The following is a 20,714-nucleotide window of genomic DNA, read 5'->3' as shown; positions in this document are numbered from 1 at the left end:
CCAGAGCCTCACCACACTCTTGAGTAAAGAATTACTTCCTAACAACTAACCTAAATGTCCCCTCTGTAAGTTTAAAGCCATTTCCCCTCATCCTACTGATATCTGCTTGTGTAAAAACTCAGTCCCGCTTTGCTTATAAAGCTCCCTTCAAGTACTGGAAGTCCCTATATGAGAACTCCATCTTAAACACTGCTGAGGTTTGAAACATTTCATTATTAAGTTAACTATGTTATCCATAAGAATTAAATCGGCACATGAGGAGAAAAAAAGGCTATTTCTGAAGAACACACTGTCACACTGACCCATTTTGAACATGTGTTTAAAGGCAGCCCAATAAGCTCCAGAAACCAACAAGGACCATTTGCAAACTACGTCTCAGTGGGCCACAACTCTGCCTACCTCGGGCAGTTCCCTGGAGCAGGAAGGCCCTGCTGCTGCCTGCAGTGCAATGGCACGAGATGACAGTGGTAGGTGGGGCCAGCAGCACGCAATGGGCTGGGAAGGTCCCCCAGCACAGCTCAGCCCCATGGAAATAAGGACATGCACTGCCCAGTGCACACACTGGGTACTGAGAGCACAGTGTACAGCAAAGTACTGCAGAGGGGTAGGTAGGTCTTACCATAAAGAGACAGAATCTCTATTAGAAAGAAGATTTACGTGAGATTATTTTTCATCATTATTGTGAAATCTGATTCATTTTGATTCAGAAATCGTGACAAAAGCGACACTTGCAATTTCCTGCGCACTTAATTCCGCGCATATTTTTTTTTAGCTCACTAAAAGTTCACTGATATAAAACAAGAAGTCTTTCGAAAACTATTCGCAGTCAACTGCTGCGTTTCCTTTCCTCCATCTCTCCTTGATTTCCACCGCGGCCGCTCGGAGCGGCGTCGGAACTCCGCGTCCCCCACGCACGGACCGGCGCTGCCCGCACACACCGCCGCCACCCGCGCTCCAGTTCTGCAGTCTCATCTCAACTTTTCCTTCTATTTCTCCTAGCCCAGCAGCGCAGCGCTGTCACGCGGGTGAACGAGCTGCGTGCGGGAAAGAGCTACGGGAACGAGCCTCAGCGCTGCCGCCGAACGCTGGAAGAAGGACGGGCAGCGGTGACAGGACAAAATTCAGCCGAGTGCTCCATAAGGTGAATCACGCCGCCGAGGGGTAACGGAGACGCGGCGGATGCTGAAATCCAGCGGCGCTCCTCGCGGCGCCCCGAGCACGGCGCAAGGTGCCGCTCGTGCCGGAGGGGAACCGCTTCGCCACGCGGCGGCCGCGAGCCCTTCGCGGAACCCGCAGCCCCCCAGAGACGCCCGGAGCCGCGCGGGCAGCGCCGAGGCGGCGGTACCCGGACCTCCCGCGGCCGTGCCCCGCCGCTCACCTTGGGTTTGTAGAGCCACTTTCGGAACCTGTTCATCATCCCCGCGGCCGCTGCCCCGCCGCCGCCGCTCGGAGCGCGCCGCCCGCCGGCTGCGGCCACGGGGGCTGCCGGCTGCCCGCCCGCAGAGCGGGCTGCTCGGGGAGCGGGGCGAGCCCTGCCGCTCGCCGGGAGGCTCCGCGGGGCGGAGGGTCTCAGCGCCGCCCGAACGAAGACTGCGCGCTGCCGCTTCAGCGCACGGACCGGCCGCCGGCACGGGCAGCAGCGACTGCTCCGCACCTCAGCGCCCGCCCCCAAAACATTGCGCGGCCGCCCGCCCGACAGCGGCGCCCCCCCGCCGCTGAGCGCATGCGCAGGGGCAGGTCCACGCGCTCCCTCAGCACCGCCCACCGGCCCCGCGGCCAATCGGAAGGCGGCTGGGTGCGGCCTCCGGAGGGATCGCCCCTCCCACCTGGCCGCTTATTTGCGTAACACGCGGCGGAAGCGGGGGACTACATCTCCCAGCATGCCTCACGACGCAGCCGGAGGCGCTATGCGGAGGGCTGTGGCGCAGCGGATGCCGGGATTTGTAGTCTTCTCCCCAGGAGCGATGCTGAGCGTGTCGCGCTCAGGGCGCCGAGACTCTGCTCGTCACAGCTATCCTTATCTGAGTGCGTAGCAATCGGCCGATTAATTTCTAAGCCTCTCATTAGCGCAAGAACCAAGGAGAGAATAATCGCGTTGCTCAGCAACGGCGGCAAACAATCGCCGCCATCTTTTCTCCTGCCCGGGTAGTTCTTCGCCAACGCCGGCGCCACTGAGCCGCACGAAGGAGAGCGCGCGAAGAACTCCAGCTCCCGTCAGCCCCCGCGCCCCTCAGCAACCGTGGCGCTGCGACGGCTGGGACGGAAAGGCGGTGAGATGGTGAATGTGAGGTGAGGCGCCTCGGTGAGGCTGGGCTCGCTTTCGCTGCGGTGATTTCGGTCAAGCAGCTATCTCGGTCTTTGTAGGCGAGGAGCGAATATAAAACCTGAAGGAATCTCCCAGATCAGGCTTAGCGTATGCAGTTGCTTTCCAAGTATCCCCAGGCTCTGCTGCGAAGTATGGCCACTTCGGGTTCCTCCTTTAGCAGGAGTTCTGTATCAGGTAATGGAAGACAACAACGTTTTCTTCAGGTCTAATTTCTATCATACACCAGAGTTAGCATTTTCTCCTAAATGTACTGATGCACTCCATAACTCAATGCATTTAGTTTGGGGTTTTATATGATATGTATATGTTTTAAAACAGGATGATAATCACAGCAGTTTGTTTAAATACATTCACAAGGGAAGAGCCCCTCCATGTCCAGAGCACTCGAGCTGTTAGTTTCATATTCCTTTTTTCTGTCTTTGTAATGACTGGTTTTTGGGAAGGAGGGAGAGGGAGGAATATCAGCATGTACAAAGGATGAGAGCTCCAACTGATTTCTGCTATGCCAGGAGAAAAATTATTTGTCACTGGGAGAGCTGTTGGAGTTATGATTCAGTCTGAATGAGTGCAGACGTATTTCTCTCCCCCTTATCCAGAATTCCTTGTGAGTTTAAGAACCTTGGCAGGTACAGAGAGTCACGTAATGTTCTGCAGAGGAGGGAAAAAATGATGATTGCCCTATGACACACACACTGTAGCACCTTTTCTGTACTTGTCATCACTTGTCCTGATCCAATCTTGTCTTGCTGGTCATTTATTTAATTTGGACATTTTGTCTTCATCACACGAGGTAACCAAATGCCTATATTGCACATAATCACAGACAAACACTTTTTTTTTTTCAGCAGTAATTTAGTAATTAAAATACTGCTTAGGCAATTATGAGTGAGTTTGATAGTGCTGAAAGGCAGGGTATAAGAACACAGTATCAGGAAATGTTACAACATCCTTTTACAACAAGAAATGAATTATCTTTACCACAGTGGCAGTGAATCATCTTGATGAAGCTTTCTTTCCCAACAGCAGAATATGTATATACATATATATATATATATATGTATATATATATATAAAATGCAAGAACAATTTTCAAAAACATATTTTTCCACCATGCATAATTACTTCTGTGTTCATTTTTTTTTTTTTTTCTTATTGCTAAGCCTGATTAATGACTTTCAGACCTGATCATTGCTATCATTGGTCTTTAACACAGCAACACACACATGTGTATAAACTAATGAATTACAGCTCTTGGCACGCAAACATTAAAATCCAGGTAGCCACACCTGAACTCTCACACCTAGGAGTAAGACATCATTTGAGAGAGACACAACCCTTTCACTTCGGAAACAAAACATCAAGCATAAAAAGTAACAAACTGCGGTGCCTTCAGAAACGTTGGCAGTGGCTGAGGCTACCTATGTGTTGTCATCACTGCCCAGCCTGCTGACTTCCTTATGTTTAACGTGTCTCTAATCCCAGTCCTTTTTTTTTTTTTTTCTTTTTGAAAAATGGGCTGTTAACAACAGTGTGTAACAAGATTTAAGACTAAAAATTCTGTTTTCATTTACATCTCACTGGGAAGATCAGTGTGTTAAGTAGGACCAGTATGGCACACATGGAAGAATTAATGCTTTTCTCGAGACTGTATTTAATTACACTGTATCAAGTAACCTGATACAGAAACCACTTAAAGTATCAACCTGGTGATCTCTTGAGATATTTGCAAAATAAGAAATGCGTAATTATCTCTTGTATTTTATTGACATTTGTACAGTTTTCTCATTTCTCCTGCTAGCGGTTCTGAATAACTGTGATTTTGAAAGCTTGACCTAAATGTTCTCTTGTACATTACTGCATTTTCTCTATGAGCCTATCAACATATATTATGCTACAACTGAAGAAGGCATGAAAAATTAATGATTTACTATATTTATAGGATTCTCCATGGTGAAGATGGTCAGCCATGGAAAACATATCACAATAATAATCCAACAGCTTAACAAATTTAACCCAGAAAATCAGAGCATGGAGGATTTCTTGAATGAATCAGCTAAGATGTTGCAGGTACATTAAGTTTCAGCTCATTTTACATCGTTCTCAACATTTTAGTAAATTATTTTAAATATGAAGTTATCAATTTTCTAACATACTCTTGTAACTTTCCCAGATTTTTCTTACAGTACCAATGTTTTTCATTCATGATTTTAAGTCCTATCTTATTGTGCTTATCACCAGAAAAGAGAAAAGTAAAAAAAAATAAGTAGTTGCTTGGGTTGCAACAAAAAGTGGGGGAAGCAACAACATCCTAAAATGAATCTGACAGTCACAGGGAAAGTTTCTCTTCCACTTCTAAACTGTTTTGTCATTGCCTTTCACCTTTTCTCCTTCTAAATGAAAGTTCCCATCAGCACCACATATTTATATATACAAAAGCAGTTCAGAAGCTGATTCACAGGATCAAGTATTCTTGCTTTGAGGACATAAGTGATTGTCACAGCAGTAGGATAGAAGGCAACTGGCAGTGAATTGATTACCTGATTCTAATGTAATACTGCAAGTAACCAGACCAAGGTCTGCCAATCTGTAGCTGAAGTAGTTCCTATCCTTTACTGACCATGCTCTGTCATCTTTTCACATTTCTTTGTCCTTAGTGACACCCTAACTTCAGCTGATGCAGCCAGTGGATTGAATCAGCTTTAAAAAATCATGAAGACATTAGTATTGTTAGCCTACTGTTGTCTGTACATGCTGTGTACTAACAAACTACATTGTCAAAACTCTGATTCTCTACTGCCATGTGGCTCAATTACTCGTTTTCACTTCTGACAATAAAGTCTAAAGTGCTGCTATTCCATGTAATTAGTTGCTTCTGTATTCACTCTGCATAAATGACTACAGGGATATAAAACTCCAGAGGTCTGATAGGGAGACCACAGTTAGAGGTGTTGAATCCATTTGCATTTCTTGACTATTTGCTTTCTTAAATAGTTTCCAGTTAGGCACCTATTTTCTGCCTCTTGCACTGTACTGGCATAATTCTTTATGCATTCATGTGTTGAATTACATCAGGGAACTGATCCAATTTCAAAATAATCACTTTTCACTGAGCAAAGACTGGGTAAATTCAGCTAAATTCAGCTGCCAAAATAAATACTTGTAAAAATTAATATTCAGAGCATCGCTCTTCTCAGCCCAAGGAAGGTGGCATATAGACAAAAGGAGCAGTAACTCCACTGGAAAATCGTGAATGTTAGGATTCTTATCAAACTCTTTCAAATGGAGAAGAAAACAGAACATAGCTGATGTCATAGATAAGGCAAAAATCTTTCTCTGAGATAGTTTAAAACATTCTATTTCATTTCACTTGCTACGTAGTATTTTTGCTGGGAATTTATCCACCAAAATGAGATCTGTTTTTATACAGAATTCAGCTTTAGGAAGTGTTTCAGTACTAAATAGGTGATTATATAATTTCTCATGGAAAATCCATTTGACTTCTTTCTAATTCTATGAAAATTTTGTAGTAGGTTTGTGGTCCCCAAAATATTGCTTTTTTGTACACGTGATCTCCAGGCTTGGCCACTTACCAATTAGTCAGTGTTAATGACTTCAGCAGAAACTTCCTCTGGTTAGGATACTGATTAAGGCCATCACTTTAAACCACACTCGATTTGAGCCTTGGTAGGAGCATTACAATTTGCAAACCTGACATTGTGAACTACTGCCCAGACAAAAATCAACAGGGTCAGATTTCAAAAGTACAAATCCTTATGATGGCATGACACAGCTCTTCATTCAGTTGAGTGGGTACCCAGTGAATCAGACTTGACTTCTCAACGAGTTACTATTTTCTATTCTATTAGAGTTTTCTATCTGATTAAATAGTTTTCCATCTCCTGGGAGAATAATCAGATTCCATCCATTATCAACTGTTTTTCGTTAATATTATATATCTTTAAATATTGTATTTGTATATTTCTAATCTTCATGCCCTTCTAATATAATACCTGATATATCTTGTCTAGTTCTTTGATAACCTGTTGACAACAGAAAATATTGTTATCTTATTGTTCAGCTGTTTGATGTTGTTCCTGGTGAAACTAACACGTTTCTGCTTGGTTATTTCTTTCAAAATAAAAAGGCAGCACGCACAAGTCACTCCAGAGTATGTTCTGAGATTCAGCACCTTCCCCAGGCTCTCTACAAGACTGTGGGAGCCACTATGGACACCAGTATTGTAAAGTGCCTGGTCCTCAAATTACTTCAGACAGCCACATGCAGATACCTGGAATTGCAAGGAGAAGATAGCAGAGGACATTTTACACACCAAAACCTATTTTCTTTCAGAACAAAGTAAGTTTTGTGGAGCGATGTAGATGCTCATAATAGCTGAAGTTAATCTAGTTCCAACACTTCAAGGTGCACAGGAGTCATCCAACACGGCCTTGAGCACCTCCAGGGATGGGTCAACGATAGCTTCTCTGGGCAACCTGTTCCAATGCCTCACCACTCTCTGAGTAAAAAAATTCCTCCTAACACCTAATCTAACTCTTCCTTTTTTTAGTTTAAATTCTTGTTACATCACTGTGCATTTTTCATTCATATTTGAATATGTTCTAAGTAAATCTCATAGGTTAGAAAACCAAGTTTTCAAGAGAGAACATAATCTCTCCAAGGCCACTCAAGAAGCAAGAAAGAAAGGCCTGTTCCAGTCTCATTTCCTCCTTGCAGCTCCTATTTCTTGTTTTTATAAACAAGTGGAGTTAGGGAATCTCACTGATTGTTAGCCTTCTGTTTTTAGAGTAAAACAAATGAAATTTGGTTCCTTCTAATTAGAATGTTATGATAAAAATTAGTCTGGAGGAAATTCTGTGTTAATTTCCATATATTTTATTTCTGCATCATGTTAATTTTATGTCATGAAAAGAATTTATGTTGATTGTTCCCACTACGTTCCCATACGTGATTTTCTTCCAGGAAAGAAATTATACTTTGACTTGTAATTCAGCTATTTACAATCTTTATGTTTATTGCATAGCATTTTATAATGCTTGGAACACAACACTGGACTTGTTTTTCACTGGGAATATTTTCAAGAACGTGGGTTCCTTCGTTACCTGATGTGTGATTCCTGGTTTCAACAAGCCAGTCTTCACCTTTGATCTCAAAGAGTCTGTTATGGCCTTCAAAGCTCATAAAAACAAATAGTAAGTGCATATAAATGCTCTTGTTCCAGTGTTATGACCTCACTGGTATTAAAACAGAGTTCAATTTGAATTGCCTGGAAAACACATTAACTTAATTATTTAAATCTATCTTGGTTCTTTAAATTATGGATATTCACATTCAAAACTACATGTTCATTTCTATTATTCTTTGTTTGAATGCAAACACTGCTTCTCTTTTCTTATCTTCCTAAATGCTTTTTAATACTCTTCCCGTCAGATTGATACCCTCCAGATAATATCTTCATTTTTGATTATTAAGGCCCCTTCTTTTTATTAAATATCTTCAATTAAATCTATTAAAAATGATCCACATCCATAGAGATCCTTCATTAAGTGTATTTTACATAAGGACATGATTTTATCAGGCTTTCTATAAAAACGGACTGCTCCTGTTCATTTTGAAGGGAAAAAAGTTTTGCATCAAACTGAATCATCCCAGGCAGTTTTTCTTCCAACTGACTGCTACAATCAAGATTTTGCTATGATAACAAGACATACTCTAATACAGAATCTATCATGCAATATTTGTGCCTTTCTCTATGCAAATAACTCACTTTATTTTCTGCAGAATTACTTGCTTCAATTAGAATTGCAAGATCAGACCCATCATATGACCTTTATAAACCCCACCTACTGAAAAGCTGGAATAGCCACTCCATATCCACTGTTCTATTCCTTTATTCCTCTCATATTGATAGCAAGAGGAACCTGTTTATGAGCTTTCCATTTGCAAGAACATGGTGTAATTTGGCATAACTCTTCATCGTTCTCATTTGTGTTGGTTCAGCTGTATGTCTCACACATGCCCACTCAACTGTGAGTAAAATCTCCAAATGTCAAATGTCACTGGTTTATTTTTTGATATGAAAATAATTTAATGGAAGATTATTTTGATATATGCATTGGAAAAAAAGTCCTACTAAACTGCACAAATCTAGTTTGTATTATTGCTTACTGAAATAAATGTATGTTATGATCTTTCTAAGAAAAGGATGGAATCTGATTTTTCTGCAACATCCTGCTCATGTAACTTAATAAGTACAAGGGAAAATAGCCTTAACTATGCCTCCTTGAGATGATCAGCATTGTTACATGAAAATACTAGCTGGTGTCTGCAATATAGACTGTAAATAGCAGAAGCAGTGTATTCTCCTATTTATACTCTAACATCCTAGAGCTTTTTTCCCTATTGAAATAGCAAGAAGCATTTTCACTCACTGCAGGGGTGAAAGAGGACTCAGTTCTGGTGGCTGATCCAAACCCCAGTGAAGTCAGTGGGGATATTTTCTTTCATTTTCATGGCATTTTGATTAGACCCCTGGAGAGGACTAGCACTGATATCTGAAGTGCTATAAATTAATCAGAGAGCATCTGCAAAATGTGCATATTCTGCCTAGAAGTAGGCAAGATCAGCACATGAAATTACACAGTCCTCTCAGGAGGTGAAAGCTATTTTATCTTTTCATCAAATATTATCTTCTTCCATAAATGTTTGTTTCACCTTAAACTAAATCCTTATCCTGAGGAGTCTCAAGAAGGGCACGGCTGATGTTCCTTCCCTTCCCTTCCCTTCCCTTCCTTCCCTTCCCTTCCCTTCCCTTCCCTTCCCTTCCCTTCCCCTTCCCTTCCCTTCCCTTCCCTTCCCTTCCCTTCCCTTCCCTTCCCTTCCCTTCCTTCCCTTCCCTTCCCTTCCCTTCCCCTTCCCTTCCCTTCCCTTCCCTTCCCTCCCTTCCCTTCCCTTCCCTTCCCTTCCCTTCCCTTCCCTCCTCCCTCTCCCTCCCTCCCTCCCTTCCCTTCCCTTCCCTTCCCTTCCCTTCCCTTCCCTTCCCTCCTTCCCTTCCCTTCCCTTCCTTCCCTTCCCTCCCTTCGCTTCCCTTCCCTTCCCTTCAGAAAAAAGAACTTTTCTTTCTTTCCTTACCCATCCTTTTCTGAGCTCCCCTAAACAGCTCCTATTGTCATGCTTATTATCATGCACCCACACTGGCAAGGCTTGCTTTTTGCAGATACTTCTCCATGTAATTTGTGGTATTTCTAGTACTAACAAATTCTGAAAATTGTGTTCACAAATCCTACGCTTATGCTTTCTTACACTTTCTCTTCTGTTCTGGAGGCAACTTGACCCATTCCCAGCCACAGTTAAGTGTCAAGAAGCAGGGAAAATATGCCCCCAGAAGCAGACCAAGGGCACTGGAAATCTCTCAAAAGGCAGAGATAATGCCAGTCAGAACATATTCGTACATGAGTCAGTCAATCTCATGCAAAGGCAGGATCCTTCTTTTTCAACTTAAACACTTGGGAATCAGGAAAAAAGAAATTCTATGTCATGAGGAGAATGTGTTCGGATATTTTTTATGAGAATGACATTGTGAACACATATTACAATGTTTTACTTACATCCAGTACAGCCATTGCTCAACACTGTGATATATAGGCTTCCAAACATTAAAAAGATGGAACTGTCCAGTATTCATCTCTTATAAGCTTACTATGCTTTACACAACAAAACAGATAATAAGCTGTAATATTTGAGATAGAGAGGTTGTTTCTGGAGACATATTGTTCCAGATTTATTGTCTTAGATAAATTTCAGTAATGAGTGCAATAAAAGATGATAGCTGCATGTTACTTTCACCTTTAAACTATCTGCCCTTTCTCATGCTGGAGTACTCACGAGAGATGCTCACAAAGCTAACCAACTAGTAGTTGAGGGGAAAGCAGTTGAAGAGTAATTGAGAAGATAAGAACATGGCCTGATGGACAGTAGAAAGACACAAATTTTAGCATTTATGAATTTTTTTCTTGTTGCTACCAATGACTTTGTGTTACCTAGAGAAAATCTGTTACTAAATCTGTACTGCAGTTCCAGATTTGCAAAATATTACCCAAAAAGGAATCTATTTAAAAAATGTGATGTGACAGCCCTCCGAGCTGTTCAGTATTTGTATTTTTCAGTTACCTCAAAATGATTGTACTTCTTTTTGTACACAACCAATGTTTTATTTCCAGAAAACAATAATCATTATTAATTTCGTGTCTCTCTAGACTCTTAATGTGGCAGAAGAAAAATTTGTATTGGACACACTAGCTGGATGCATAGAATATAAATCCTTACTGGATGTAGTAGTCAATGCCTTTTTTGCTCGCGATGGGAGATACTGTCTGATTTCTGAGCGTAATCTCTACATAGGTAAGCTTTCCTCAAAACAGCAAATATGTTTAACACAGATCTTTAAAAAAAATTATTTTGTTAGTGCAGGTCTTATTATTGCATTTGAAGTATTGTGCTCAGTGCAGTATGAAATACATAGGCTTTTCCAATAGCCTAATGTTGTAATGTCTAAATCTTGAAATTGTTATTTAGTTTGGATTCTCATAGGTATCAGCTGGATATTTACCTGAGGAAATTCAGTAGAATATACCTGCAGATTAGGTTAATTGTAACATATAGGCTGGAAATAACATCACTGACTAGAAGTATCATGAGAACTCATTGTTTTCCTTTATTATTTTCTATGAGATTCAATACCTTTGCCATTCAGAAATGAAACTGAATAACAAAGCTCTGTGTGTTGAGGAACACTGCATGTCTCACAGTATAAGAAACCATTGTTTCTATCCATATATTAGTTTCTTCATCATTAGTCATCACAGTGCTGTAGATAGACTTATGCCTTGTCTCCATGTGTAAGGTCAGTTGTCTACCTTATAGTAGTTACTAGATTAAAATCAGTTATAATGCAACTATATCTGATAGAATGAGCTAGTTAGCTAGAGTAGATACTATCACCAATGTTATTTCAGACATTGAAAAGTACTTAAAAATCATCTTTTAAATATTTTTATGCTATGCATTTAATACAGATACACTTAGGTTGAGTTATAAAGTTCCTAAATGAATTGGAATCATGAATTGCGCTGGCAATTGTTTCACTGACTCCTTTGGGGTACTTTGTAATGTCCAGACTGTTTCATTCAAAATGATTGAAAATATTAAAACATAGCAAACATAAGCACATCTACATTTTATGTTTTAAAAGCTATTTCATTTTTACTGTAATTCCAGTTGCTTCTGTCAGAATCCCATGAAAGATGTAGAAGTCTAAATCAAGTAACAACCTAAAGGGAATGTCAGGGACAAAATTCATAGAAGATTGAGTTTGTTGTAAATGATAATGCTTCACTGTCTCCATTTCTCCAAAGCTTTGTTTTTCAGTGTCTGGATCAAGTAAATTATACCTATAAGCTGAGTGTTGTTATAATTGGATTGTCAGGACTGGTCCACTCAAAAGCCTCCATTAATCATAGACAAAGGGGAGACCCCAGAAGATTTTCCTTTATCAACAAGTTGAGAGTCTAAGGTCATTGGCTTATATTTTTTTAAGCGGCTTGTGATTCCCTTTGCCAAGCTGCATTGACACTTAAATGATCAAAGCTGCTTATAAAGGCTGTTGCTATGTGTGAGCAGATTTGAATTTAATAAAGCTTGTAGGAGATAAATGTATATTCTACTAAGGCTGCTTAAATATGTTGCTATGCTAAAGCACAAGATTGAAGCCTAACGATACACTGAGTTTGGTGCAGCATATTGGTCAGAATTTCTTGGTTTGGTGGCAGCTAAAATACTGCAGTGAGAGTGAAGTCTAATTGATGCAAGTGAATATAGTCAAGTAAAAGCTGATACAGAAGCCTGTGAATTTTGCAGGCTCGTTGAAATCTCAAAGAACTGATTCCTCCTATATCAAACTGCATACGTGCCAGAAGGGAATGAGAGAATCAGACTTGGATTTCTCAGAGAATTTGCTATAATTGTAATTTAGAAAAAAAATAAAAATAAAAATAAAAAATAAAAAACTGTATCTATGCAAAATAGTCACTTGCAAATAAAAGGGAAATTAAATACTAGAATTTTTATGTTTAAAATAAATACAATACAATAAGTACAATAAACTATGATTTGGGAATAGGTATCCTCTCTAAAAATATTAAAAACAGAATATGTTGAATATGTTGAGAAATCCACTATCAAAGCCTTTTTTTTAGTTTCTTTTTCTTCACTTTAAATTTTGCCAGAACGACCTTTCTTATACGTATACGAAAATGTTCACTACATCACAAGAGAGCTGTATATAACAATTTAATTCTTTCAGCAACTTTTCAGTCATGCCTCTTAGGAGCCATTTGACTCCTGGTATCCCTGCCTTATTGCTAGAATGATATGGAATTTCACTGATGGAATATGTACTTGGTGTTTTGGATGGTACAACTGCCCAAAGAAATGAGCCTTTTCCCCATCACTGGCCTCCCATTCTCACCCCCATGAGTTAGAACAAACTTTTAGCCACCATCCAGCAAACTGATAATGAAACTGTTTCAGGTTAAAATCCACAATCTGATTCACCTTGGCTGTGTGCGTGATGTACTTGCCCCAGAGAAGAAATGCCAGGAAGTAAAAGCAGAAAATGGGAACAAGCATTTAGAGGTTGACAGAGCTGCTTATTTTATAGTGATGAGGTTGACATAATAAAATGTCTGCAAAATCATGGCAAGATCTTAGAGGATTCCAAATTCTGCACGAATAGATCTCCCAGTTTTGCAAACAGATATTTGCAGGTATCAGGATGATCTCTATCATGGGTACTTTTTGGATAGCTACAGTTGTTTTACATTTTTAGTGCAAGTGGACAACTGTTACAATTTTTGCATTGAATTCTATATAAATTCTTCATAAAACTAAATTTATGCTAGCTTAGATCTAACTCAAGAAACAGATAAGAGATTTATATGAACCACAGCATAGTCACAATGTGAATAATATGCATAAGGTGAATATTGTAACTTTCCTTTTACAATTGCTGTCAAGCACTATATTGCCCAGTTAGATAAGCAATATTGATGAGTATTTAAGATTAAAGTGCTGATTAAGATTAAAGCATGCTGAGCAGAGGGTACACCAGACTTTCCTGTTGCATTTTAAATATATTTCTCTTTTGACAGTTATTTGCTATTTGGCGACTTTTCAACTCGAAGAGCTTGGTCTTCAGCACTTCAGCAGAATTGTGAAATCTCTAGACACTGTAAAAATGCATAAGGTAATAAAAGTACAATTTTTTTCTTCACTAATTATTGTTTTCTTCATTGTAAATGGTTAATCAGATAATTTCAACTTTCAGTATAATTTAAATGGATAAATTAGTTTTCAGTTTAAATTCAGCAATTAAATAGGAATTATTATTCTGTTATCACAAAAATCTTGAGTTTCTGTACTTAAGCAGCAACTACCTCATATTCAATCAAAGATTGTTAAATTGTATTTTTTATCATCTAAAGAAGTAGAATAATCCCACGATCTACAGTTCACGTGATTTACAGTTGTCCTTCTAGCTTACTCTTGGCTCTGCTTGCATTCCATCTTTAACTTCAGGCAATAGAAAAAGTTTTTACCATACACGAAGAATCTGTTCATGGCAGTTTGTATTCTTTTTTTCCCAAGAAACCCACTCTCACTTTGATGATTAATGCTATTGCCCTTCCAATGCTTTTCCCCTTTTCCAGAAAAAGCAGAGTTCCTAGTTTGCAGTTATGCGTGTACCATCATTACAAAATCATTACATCATTACAAAATATATACAATTGATTGTTCCATTGCTGCCAAACAGAGAGCATGACAACAAAATTCTGCCTGCCTTTTCCTCCCTACTCATCAGCTTGGATTTCTCTCCTCTACTTGTTTGCTAGTTTTCGTGAAAGTTGTAAAAATGTAAATATCTTTTGCTTCTCTTTAACAATGTTTGAAAGCACTGACTATCTTAAAAGCTATGCTTTAATGCCAGGATGAAGGATAAACTGGCTGGCAGTGCTTTCTCATACGCCCTGCTTTCTTGGGAAAATAAGCTAAAAATTAGATTACTGGTGACATACTTGTGTTAACTGTGACAATCTGGGTGTTGCAAAGCACATATCAACACAATGTTTGAATAGCAAATTACAGTCTTCTACATACATGTGAGATTTGGGGGATAGCCAAATCTTAATCATTAGTACTCAAAAGGTGATGCTTCTCTTTTTTCTGAACATTGAACATTCATGTGGATGGCTGTATCTTTCTCATGACCACAGTTGCTTTGTATTATGTAGGAAGAAAGAAGGTTAGGTTGTCTGCATAATGCTTTTAGGAACACTCTGGTCTCTTTGTTTTCATGTATTTACCATGGATTGTTTTTATTAATTCCATTCAGAGAACAAAATTCTATATTTCATTAACTGTTAGAAAAAAAACCACCAAAGAGGTGGCTAAAAGAATTACCTTAATCTGACAGACAGACAAATCACTCTGTCTAAAATGCTCTCCCAGCATCTTCTTTAGTAAACATCTTCGAAAAAAGCCACTGGATTGGATGCATCTTGAGCTCATTCAGCTAGCAACACAATCTTCCCACTTCATACCAGTTATCTCTTGTTGATTCTCTTCACACAGATGTATATGTTGTCAGTACCGTGATGTTTTATTTCAGACAGTTTCTCCTTTCTTGTCTTTTGTCTGGTAGGGAAGTGCTGCACATGTGATGATCTGCACCTACTACATTTTTTTCTCCTGTAGATGTAACTTTGTTTGCTTAAGTATTTTATCATATCTTCATCACCATGGTACCTAGGTTTTCCTTTCTTGCATTAGAAGAGGTCCTTTGTCTGCAAAGTAAAACTAGATTATACTGATGCACCTGCAGTAGAGGATTTAGAAGCAGTATTTGGTCCCCCAGCAACTGAGACAAAAAACAGCCAGAGGCAGATTAACAGCCTTAGCAACAGCCTGAAGTCGTCAGCAATTTGGGATTCTCCATCAGGATGCTGACCTGTACATATTGCCTGATGACTATTGTGCCTATGTTCAGTTGAGGTAGAAAATAATTTTTCACACGTATTTACTCAGAAAAGATCTATTTTGGTTAAAAGAGAAATGTTTCTGCATATCACAGGCTGACTGGAATTTTCTTAATCATGCAGATAAACCATACACAAATAAGTAGCTTTCATAAAATTAAAGGCACTATGTTTATGAGATCTACTGGTGTGTGAGTAAACCTTCTTCTTAGAGCACTGCATGACAGAATCCATTTGACTGAAATTCAGAGTTTCCCTATGACTGGTGCCTGTTCAAGTATTTTCCAGGCAGAATGATAATACTACGTTGTTCACACACATTCATCTGCTTGAACAGAAAATTATAAGATCACATTCTGTACTTTTAAGAATACATACAAGAATTCTTTGTGGTTGTATACTTACAGAATCAAAGATAAAACCCAGTTTTGTAAACTTAGCAGGATTGTTCTGCGTTGCTAACTCAAGCCTATTTTCATGCTTAATTATTCATCCATTTTATTATTTTATTTTTGTGATAAAATTTTAGGGTCTGTATGATAGAGGAAAGACACTGTTGAAATAAAAAGTTGAAGTAAACATTTATAATTTCATACTTGCCTTGTAAATAATGCATTCCCTGGAGCATTTAAGAATAGGTCTCATTCTATTCTGTTCTGGCTGTTACCGGTGGCACTGAAGTCATTTATAAAGAACTTCTGAAATCAGCAAGTAAAATTACTGAATAAGAACTTTATATTATTATTTCTGTTGTTATGAGATAGGAATAGTAGGAAAAGATCAGTAGGAGGTAGGACAAGACCATCCTCCTCAAGGATATAAGGACAGAAGGTCAAACAGTGGCAGAAGGACCTGAGATCATGCTAGGACACTTTTCTGCATACATTTATCTCAGGATTCTGAAAATGGAGTTGTCCATTTCTTGGTAGGAAAGCTTACACGTGGTTCAACTTCAAGTGAAAAATAAGAGGGAGAGAATCAACAGGAAAAGAGTGGACTGGAAGGTCCTTGATTGCCTTTGCTAGTACAACAGATAGCTGTGGTTGTGTGCAGCCAAAGTAATCTCATTCTCAGGTAGTGGCTGATCTGCACAGAAAAAATGATTCTACTGTTTCTTGCAAGTACTTCCTTGACTCACGAATCAAAAGCTTATATCATGAATGTAAATGGCTGTGAATGTGAAGATGCTCTCAAATGAGGAAACGTCCCATTTTTAAATTTTCTTCTTAGAAATAATACCCCTGGGTAAAAATATATAAAGAGAATATTAGCAGGACAGTTCAAATTCTCACAAGCAAGAATTAATTCAGCCCATCTGTACAAATGTATTACTACAGCCAAAGGATGTTAAAATTGTAAAAATGGGTATAATTTCTGGTGTAATTCCACCACTTTCAGAGAAGAAATGAATCTAGCTCATCTTGCTCAGTGAGTAGTTAAACTCTTGGACTATGGACATTCAGGACAGCGGAGTAAGCAGGGTAATGCTGTTATCCAAATGACTGTCTGGTGTATTCACTAAGGAGACAAATACTGATAACAACTGAACAGAAATCTGAGAACTGACTGTTTTTTGCTGCTATAAAAGGAAAGAACTATTATATTGGGCTTGCCACCTGCTCACATGTGACCAAAGACAAATCAGAAATGTAAGGGATTTTTCTTAGTAATTCAGCTCAGAAAACACAGAAGTTTCTATTGCTAAGAAACAAATTTTTCTATTATTCTGTGGGTCTGATTCTGCCCAGATTTGCTGTTTATAATGTGAATTATTAAAGCCAATACTGTGGATTTGGGCCCAGGCAGCCTAGGGTCAGAACCAATGTCTGGCAATCCCTGCATTATCACTGGTATCCCCTGCATTACCTGGACAACTGTTCCAGGGCAACAGCCAAGTCTTTAACCACGTGATGCATTTTGGGCATATCCTTACAGCATTTCTCTGTGGATTGTAACTGAAACACAAAAGACTAAAATATACTTCACAATATCTGTGTCTGATTATACAGTTAACCACTCTGCCTCACAGGAATACATCATAGCATCTATCCATCACAGAATTACCCATTTGTCCTAACATGGTGTTAATAATGAGTACATGACTGGAGTTGCAGTGGGAGACCTCAATGATCATACTCAGCTGTTTAATACAGCAACTAGAAATCACAAAATATATGCTTTTATTAGTTTCATCTGCCTTGGAGAGGTAGCTGCAAGTACTTTGTAGAACATTATTAAAGCAAATATTTAGAAGACCTTGACAGAAAAGATCAGTCAGGAAGAGCTCAGATAACAATAATTCGGAGGCTTAGTTTCATGTGGCAACATAATAGAAAACTGATTGAAGGCTCTGAGAATGGAGTAGGCTATAAAAGAGGAATACTGAGGACACAGACAGGGAAGAGGAGTTCAAATTAATAAAAGCCAATGAAAGAAAACTGGAGGATTTATAAAACACCACCTGCAGTATTTCCACAGCAGCTTCTCTATAAAGACTCTGAATACTCCAAAATTTGAAGTTAACTTCTCAGTTCAGAGTCTGCTTCTTTTTAGCTATAGCAGCTCATGTTCAATACATCCCTATATACATACTTGCTTACGTGGGATGTAAAAATACATTTTTTGGTAAACTCTGGGTGTAGTCAGGGCCTTCCATAGGGTAAGAGAAGTACTTTGGCAATGGACACGATGCTCTGGGTCTATCATCATATCTGTACCTGGGATACCTGAATGTAAAATTAGTTGTTGTGACTGCTAGAAGTAGTGCATATGCAGTGCATTGGTACTCTTGGAGACTATGTGCACTGTCTAGACTTTCAGCATTTTCTTTTTACATTGCATAAGCACAAATGATTATGTTATGTGAAAAATGAAACTGAACATGTGTATTACAGAGAAAGATTCTCCATAAGGAGAACAAATGAGTTTCTAAAACAATAGGCTGCAATACATTCACATATCATAACATATATTAGGCAAACTTCACTGAACCTGGAAACAGGAAAAAAAAAAAAAAAGCAAAAAAAGCTTCACAATTCAACATTTAGTTTATAGTCCTGCTTTTAGACATAGATGTATTCTTCTAGGTAGTGAATCAGCATCTGCAGTTTGGGGGAAGAACAGTAATTTCTAGACATGAATGGGAATCCAAGGTGCTAACAATCACTTTATTCAGTTGTCATTCAGTTTTTGATAAGACATTTGACTCTACCAAAAGCCAAATAGATGAAAATAAGAGAAAATTTTCAAGTTGATTCCTTGGAAATTATCAGAAGTCTACAGATATAAAGTAGGCCTTCTGTGCTTCTGTAATGTCTGCTGCAAACACCTAGATCCAAACCTATATTGTTTATAGCTGAGTAATTCCTGAGGCTCTAACCCATCTTGAGCTGGGCACCACCTGTGAATTAAGAAGCTGCCTGTTAGCCCTCTGGAACAGAAACTCTATACAAAGACCTGTATGGATCTGTAGCAACCAACCCAAATAAGAAAGAATAATAAGACTGAAACCAGGTCTGAAATAATAAGACCTGCAGTCTCCACTGGATAATATTCAAGTGACTGCATGCAGTTTTTCAGTACGTCCCACAGTGTCTGTATTATTTAGGGCTTTTTTGCTATCACTGGGATTGTTTTGGTGTGATACTTGGCTCTCTTCCACTTCAAGATGTTCTATGATTGCCAGGCATTCTTTCATTTCCAGGAATGAAAAAGTTCAGGTTCAAATTTGAAATTTATATGTCCATGATACATGCTGGATCTGAGTGCCATTTTTAAGAGGGTTTCAAAAGTCTGTTTGAAGAGCTCAGATTTTAAAGAAAGGCTTTTAACCTTCTGGTGAACTCCAGTGGAAATCACAAGTTCGAATGTTGTTATTTCTCAAACACGTAGAGCTGTATAATTTATATTTGCCAAATTGAAGCTTCCTAGTTTAATGGGAATGTGCCCATTAATTATATTTCAGTAAAAAATGACCACATTGTATAGCAGCTACTGTACATCTCACCAGTTCTCCTTGCAAAATTCCCAGGGAACTGAAAAGATCTGAAGTAATTCAGGTGCACTGCCAGGCCTGAGATATTTTGGGGCACTATGGCTCACCCAGTTACAAGTAATCAGGAGTTGGCTGCACGTATATTAGACTTCAAAACTCTATTGAGTAATGAAACAAAAATCAGGGTTTGGGAGTAGCAATTACTTTATTTTTTAATGAAAATTTGTATTACACAATGTTTGAATCAACTTAAAGATGCATCAAAATATCTCCATGATGCCACTAGATTTTTTTTTAGGCCATTAAAATATTTTAGTATCTATTAATGTTTCATTAAATAGAGCTGAAGATCACGAGGCTTTCCAAGCAGAACTAAGGACATAGAAGTATCAAGCAGATATGGTTATAATACAGGGTATAATAAAACCAAGTTCTTCAGCAGTGTTTGTAAACAAATCATGGTTGTTTGTTTGAGGGTTTTTTGGTAGTTTTATGTACCTCATACCTTTAATAAGCATATTGAAAATAAATCACTTGTTACTAGTTTCTTAGATTCTTCTTCAATGCCTTGTATTTGAACACATGGATAAAAGATGAATGGAGTCAGCTGTACGATTCGCTGTATGTAAAGGAGAACTGGATCGATCCACTGCTGAGGTAAGCAGTCAGTACTTAAGTAACCTGTGCTCACCTCAAGAGTTTAAATGCAATACAGAAACCTTCTGATGAAAATTCAATTTGCTTTTAAGGTATTTTTCCCAATTAAGTCACTGAGAACATTTCTTGTCTTCATGAGACCATAGTAATCCCTTTTAGTTGCCCAGAGGCAAAGTTTTCTCATAGAGAAGTCCTTCCACAGCTGTTCTAAATTAGTTTCTTATTGCCCATGAATAGATCAAACATCACACTAGCAGGTTCATGCTCTCTCAGGGAATCCAGTCTCATAAGTCACTTCGACATCTGTATGATATTAGGAACATGAAAAAGAGCTTGGCTTTGTGCTCAGATTTGTTTAAACAGGCGGTTGTAAAACCCCTTCTGAGCAAATCAGATAAAAATACTTGTAAACAAATAAAAATAAATATTTGTAAACAAGTATTTTTAAATTATTATTCATTTACACAGTTGCAGCATCACTTAATGGTTTAAATGCTTGAAAGGGCCAGATGTGACCACACACTACTTTGGTGGAGATAGACCAGCATGAATACCTTTGCTAAGCTGGAACATTTTCACATGGAGGAAGAGTACCTGTATTTCAGTTACTCAGCAACTTGTGTCACTT

The 20,714-nt window shown here is 38.9% G+C and overlaps 2 protein-coding genes across 8 annotated transcripts in view; one reads left to right on the top strand and one right to left on the bottom strand.

Annotated features, from left to right (window-relative positions):
- Positions 1 to 1,732, bottom strand: part of ZFYVE28 (zinc finger FYVE-type containing 28) — a 145,295-nt gene extending 143,563 nt beyond the window's left edge. For 3 of the 5 annotated variants that reach the window (XM_085223591.1, XM_085223592.1, XM_085223593.1), the window contains exon 1: positions 1,379 to 1,731. In XM_085223591.1, the coding sequence (XP_085079717.1) occupies positions 1,379 to 1,417 (39 nt within the window). In that variant the 5' untranslated portion in view covers positions 1,418 to 1,731. Of the gene's footprint in view, positions 1 to 1,378 lie in introns of all 5 variants that reach the window. The other 2 variants (XM_085223594.1, XM_085223596.1) reach the window with 1 other exon arrangement.
- Positions 1,733 to 2,129: 397 nt separating this feature from the next.
- The window catches only part of CFAP99 (cilia and flagella associated protein 99), a 48,683-nt gene continuing 30,098 nt past the window's right edge, over positions 2,130 to 20,714 (top strand). Inside the window, exons 1-6 of one of the 3 annotated variants that reach the window (XM_031553201.2) lie at positions 2,130 to 2,289; positions 2,365 to 2,500; positions 4,266 to 4,393; positions 10,600 to 10,744; positions 13,552 to 13,646; positions 19,974 to 20,086. In XM_031553201.2, the coding sequence (XP_031409061.2) occupies positions 2,416 to 2,500; positions 4,266 to 4,393; positions 10,600 to 10,744; positions 13,552 to 13,646; positions 19,974 to 20,086 (566 nt within the window). In that variant the 5' untranslated portion in view covers positions 2,130 to 2,289; positions 2,365 to 2,415. Of the gene's footprint in view, positions 2,501 to 4,265; positions 4,394 to 10,599; positions 10,745 to 13,551; positions 13,647 to 19,973; positions 20,087 to 20,714 lie in introns of all 3 variants that reach the window. The other 2 variants (XM_010710458.4, XM_085223597.1) reach the window with 2 other exon arrangements.

This window comes from Meleagris gallopavo, chromosome 4 (genome assembly GCF_905368555.1).
Source record: "Meleagris gallopavo chromosome 4, MGAL_WU_HG_1.1, whole genome shotgun sequence".
Lineage (NCBI taxonomy): Eukaryota > Metazoa > Chordata > Aves > Galliformes > Phasianidae > Meleagris > Meleagris gallopavo.
This window is presented reverse-complemented; position numbering and strand designations above follow the sequence as displayed.